This window comes from Panthera uncia (assembly GCF_023721935.1).
Source record: "Panthera uncia isolate 11264 chromosome D3 unlocalized genomic scaffold, Puncia_PCG_1.0 HiC_scaffold_8, whole genome shotgun sequence".
NCBI lineage: Eukaryota > Metazoa > Chordata > Mammalia > Carnivora > Felidae > Panthera > Panthera uncia.
In genome coordinates, this window is record NW_026057586.1 from 68713877 (window position 1) to 68718175 (window position 4299).

Consider the following 4299-nt stretch of genomic DNA (forward strand, 5'->3'; position numbering starts at 1 on the left):
CCCTCTGATAACAGCTGTGGTTCCTCCTCATAAACACACACACCCATCACACCTGCACACACACATATCACACACATGCATCACAAGCATCATCATACACATACACATTCATCCATCGTGCACACACACACACAAACACACACTTGCATACACCTTTGAGGGATTCACAGCTCTCTCCCCAGAAGTTTATCCACGTACTTCAGATACTCTAAGCCAATCCTTACCTTGTTACAGATGAGAAAACTGAGGTCCAGACCAATATGCTGTCTGCTCTCTTCCCTAATTGTGCTTAAGAGGTAATCCCTTCCTTGGGTGGCTCAGCCCATCAAGCATCAGACTTAGGATTTTGGCTCAGGTCATGATCTCACCGTACCTGGGATTGGGCCCTGTATCACGCTCCCTGTGCAAACAAGTGTGGAGCCTGCTTGGGATTCTCTCTCTCTCTGCCTCTCCCTGCTTGCACGTCCTCTCTCTCAAAATAAACGAATAAACATTAAAAAAAAGGGGGGGGGGGGAGCTGACCCCTCTGAAGTCAGAAGATATGGGTTCAAATCCTGGCTCTTCCAACCACTGACAGACAGCCCCTCTCTGTGCCTCAGTTTCTTGATCTGTAAGATGACAGCAAAAGAAGACACTGATCTTATGACCAGCTCAGGTCTTCTCCTTGCAGGAGCGGCTACAAGGACCTGGGCCTCAGGTTTCTTCTCTGTATAATAGGAATAATCATGCCCACCTTGCCCAGAGTGGTTGGAGGAATAAACAGAGACAGGATGTGAAGTGGAGGCCAGGTGCCCTGCACACAGTGGTGCTCACTGCTCAGGAAGCCTTTGTTGCATGGATGGATGGATCCCGCGTGCCTTGGGAACTAGATCTCTCACAAATGTTGGGAAGGGATGAGGGCCCTGGCATCGCTAGTCCAGGCGTGGCGGCTCTGGTTGGGTCCGGGCTGCGTCTGAGATGGTGGCCCCGGCCACAGGTCCCGGGTCTGCAGCACGTGAGAGTGCACCTCCGAACTGGCAGCCTGGTCCCAAAAGGGTCACGCGGCGAAAGGCGCCAGGCTCAGGTGGGCACCTGGCGGGCCTCCTGGCGGGGGCGCCCGACCCCCCGGGGCTCCTTCCGGGTTGGCAACGGCTGCGCAGGGGGCGGGGGGCCGCGCCGAGGGGCCGGGCGAGGCCGGGAACGCGCGCCCCCGCCCCGCGCCCGCCTCCCGCCCGCCCTCCGGTCGCTGCGCTGGGAACCGGGAGCCGCGCGTCCGGGGAGGCTGGCGGCGCGGGCGGGCGGGGACGGCAGGCTGGGGGCGGCGACGGCGAGGGGCCGCGCGCGGAGGGCGCCGGGCGCAGCATGGGCGGCCCGCGGGCCTGGGCGCTGCTCTGCCTCGGGCTCCTGCTCCCGGGAGGCAGCGCCGCGTGGAACGTCGGGGGAGCCCAGGTCTCCGGACGCAGGTAAGGGCTGCCTCCCACCACCTCTGTGCCCTGCCAGCCCTGGGGCCAGGACTCCAGGCACCCCCCCTTCCCTCCCCCAACCTCCGTGCAAGCCAGGGATTGGGGAGGGGACCTGGTCCCCCACCTCAGTGCCGGCCGGGATGGGAGTAAGGGACCTGGGCAGCCCAGCTATCTGGCCCAAACTCCCGGCAGTACGGGGGTCTCCTACTGCAAGTGTCCTGAGCCGGCGTTCCCCTACAGCCTCCTCCACCCCTCCACCACCGCTTCACCTCCAGAGCCCCAAAGGAGGGGGAAGGGGAACAGCCAGGGAGAAGCCCGCCTCTCAGGACTTCCGTGGCCCTAGCTCAAGGGACCCCCTCCCTGCACACAGGAAAAGCCCAGCACATCCCCTAGCTGACCCCCCTTCGGGAACCTCCACCCTTTCCCCTCTGCTCTTGGCTTTTTTTAGTACCCTGGCTATTTATTTCCCTCCGAGGGAGAAGACAGGGGTGGAATTTCACAGTCCGTGGGTCAGTGGTCACCCCCAGGGACCTGGCATTTTGAACAGAGATGGGAGAGAGTATTCTGTGTTCCTGCTGCTTTTCTGGAGCTGGGACCATTCTCTCTGTTGGTGTTTGTGGAGCATCTCCCCAGTGGGGAGTTGAGCCCCTTTATTTGCCGTGTGGTCATTAATCCTTCAAATGAGGGATTTGAATGAGGTAGGAAGCACTATCCCCATTTAGCAGATGAGCAAACTGAGGTCCCAGAGAATTAACATAATGTTCTAGGCTCTTGGGCCATTAGTAGAAGTGCTGGGATTTGAATCTGTCTTTCTGGCTTTGATAAGTGTTTGAACCTGTCCTGGCCCCTGTCCCGGCTGCAGCCCCCACCCCTGCTGGGGTCCTCTCTCCCGAGGGCCAGCCCTTGTCTGAGGCAGACAATACAGAGTAGCCAGGCCTCTTCAGGCCTTTTCATCCCATTCAAAGGCCTTCCCCGGCCCCCACCCCCTAGGGCCTCAATTCTTTAATTCTTTTCAGAGATTCCCTTTCTCAGTGGTCAGGGGCCAGCATGCCCCTGCTGGGCTAGCAAGAGCAGGTGACATGGCTGGGGCTGGAGGGCAGAGGTGGTCAAGGCATCATAGGCCAGAATAGCAGTTATCTGAGACAGGGACAGGCAGGTGGCAGATATCACAGCCGCCACCACCTATTACATGCTGAACACAGCTGACTTGGGCTGGGCATTTTACCCGCATCTACCACCTCCAGAATCTTCCCAACTGCCATGGAAGGCATCCATTTTGATGGTTCCCATTCCATAGAGGAGGAAGCTGAGGCTCTAAGGGAGGATAACACCTACCCAGGGCATGAATGTGAACCCCCAGGATCCTAGGTGCTAAGGTGACCAAGACCCTAAACTCGAATTCCCAGTGTCAGGCTCAGGATGATGGTTGAGGGGACTGAAGGTCCAGACTGCCCTCCGGCCAGTCCAGGGCAGGGCCTTCCAGCCTGGGCTTCTCACCTCCTCACAGCTTCCTGCGTGGGAGCAGGATAGTGGCTCTGGGCAGGTATCTGTTGTCACTGGGGACTGTCACCCCATCTGTTCTCAGAAGGCTCCCAGTGGCCTGAGCATCACAAAAGCCCTGTGGGGGGTGCTGTTGCTCCCATTTTACAGATAAGACTGGGGCCCAAAGAGGAAAAGTGGCACCTGGATCCAGGCCAGCCAGTTTCCCAATCCAGTGTCCTTTGCGTTGTAGCAGTGGTCAGCTGTGGGTCTGAGAAAGGTGTGCAGCTTATGGTTAGGAGGTGGGGGCTCTGGCCCTGGCTCTGGCACTCACTCAGTGTGTGACCTCAGGCAGGTCACTTCATAGCTCCGGGTCTCTGTTTCCTCAATGTTTCCCTCTTTCCTCCCCTTGTCCCCTGCCTGTTCTGAGGGTGGATGGTCCCCCATAAGAAGAATGAACAGTGGTTCCTCCTATCACTGACATTAGGTGGAGGAAGGGACCCCTAACTCGAGGAATCTGTGGTCCTCGGCTGCCAGGACCTCCCCTTGTGGCTACGTCCCAGCATTGTTGGAGACAGCATGGGGACGTCACACCCCATCAGCGCTCCCTCCACCCCCAGCCCAGCACCCCAGGCGCCCCTTGGCAGCCAAAGGATCAGAGGCAGAAAAGAGGCTTTGTGCTTGGGGAGGGGGAGGCCCCGGGAAGGCATCCAAGGGGCCGCCCCAGCCCCAGGAATGTGGCAAGACTTTGAGACCCCCGGAACCAGGGTGCCTGGGGGCTGTGCAGAGCTGCCTTGGCTCACCCCTGCCCCTGTCTACCCCCCCCCCAATCCCTGCTGGGGCTGCTTCCTGGCCCCCAGGAGATCCCTTCCCACCTGAATCCTTATTTCCTTTAACAACCCATCTCAGCACTATGGCTCTAGAGTAGAAGCCATCACCGCGGCCTGGCCTAGGCCACTTCCCTCTGCAAGATGGGCTTCCTTGGGCAAATCCTAGAATCAAGAGGAGTGGAGAATTTTCCTCCCCAGCCCCTCCCTGGGGAGTTCAAATCCCAGCTCTCTGCCCACATGGGTGACCTGGCCAGGTGACTTCTCTCAGAACCTCAGTGTCCCCCTCTTTAAAATGAAGAGCCTGAGGCGCCTGGGTGGCTTGGTCGGTGAAGCGTCCGACTCTGGATTTTGGCTCAGGTCATGATCTCAGAGTCCTGAGATTGAGCTCAACCAGGAGCTCCATGCTCAGCGTGGAGCCTGCTTAGGATTCTCTTTCTCTCTCTCTCTCCCTCTGCCCCTCTCCCCTGCTCACATGCACATGCTCTCTCTCAAAAACAAAACAAAATAAAATAAAATAAAATAAAATAAAATAAAATAAAATAAAATAA

At 58.1% G+C, this 4299-nt stretch overlaps 1 protein-coding gene across 3 annotated transcripts in view; it reads left to right on the forward strand.

Annotated features, from left to right (window-relative positions):
* Positions 1-1170: 1170 nt before the first annotated feature.
* Positions 1171-4299, forward strand: part of EMID1 (EMI domain containing 1) — a 48106-nt gene continuing 44977 nt past the window's right edge. For all 3 annotated transcript variants that reach the window (XR_007455160.1, XM_049618969.1, XM_049618970.1), the window contains exon 1: positions 1171-1442. Coding sequence is in view for 2 of the 3 variants with exons in the window: in XM_049618969.1 (XP_049474926.1) it covers positions 1342-1442 (101 nt within the window). In the remaining variant the exon portion in view is untranslated. The remainder of the gene's footprint in view (positions 1443-4299) is intronic.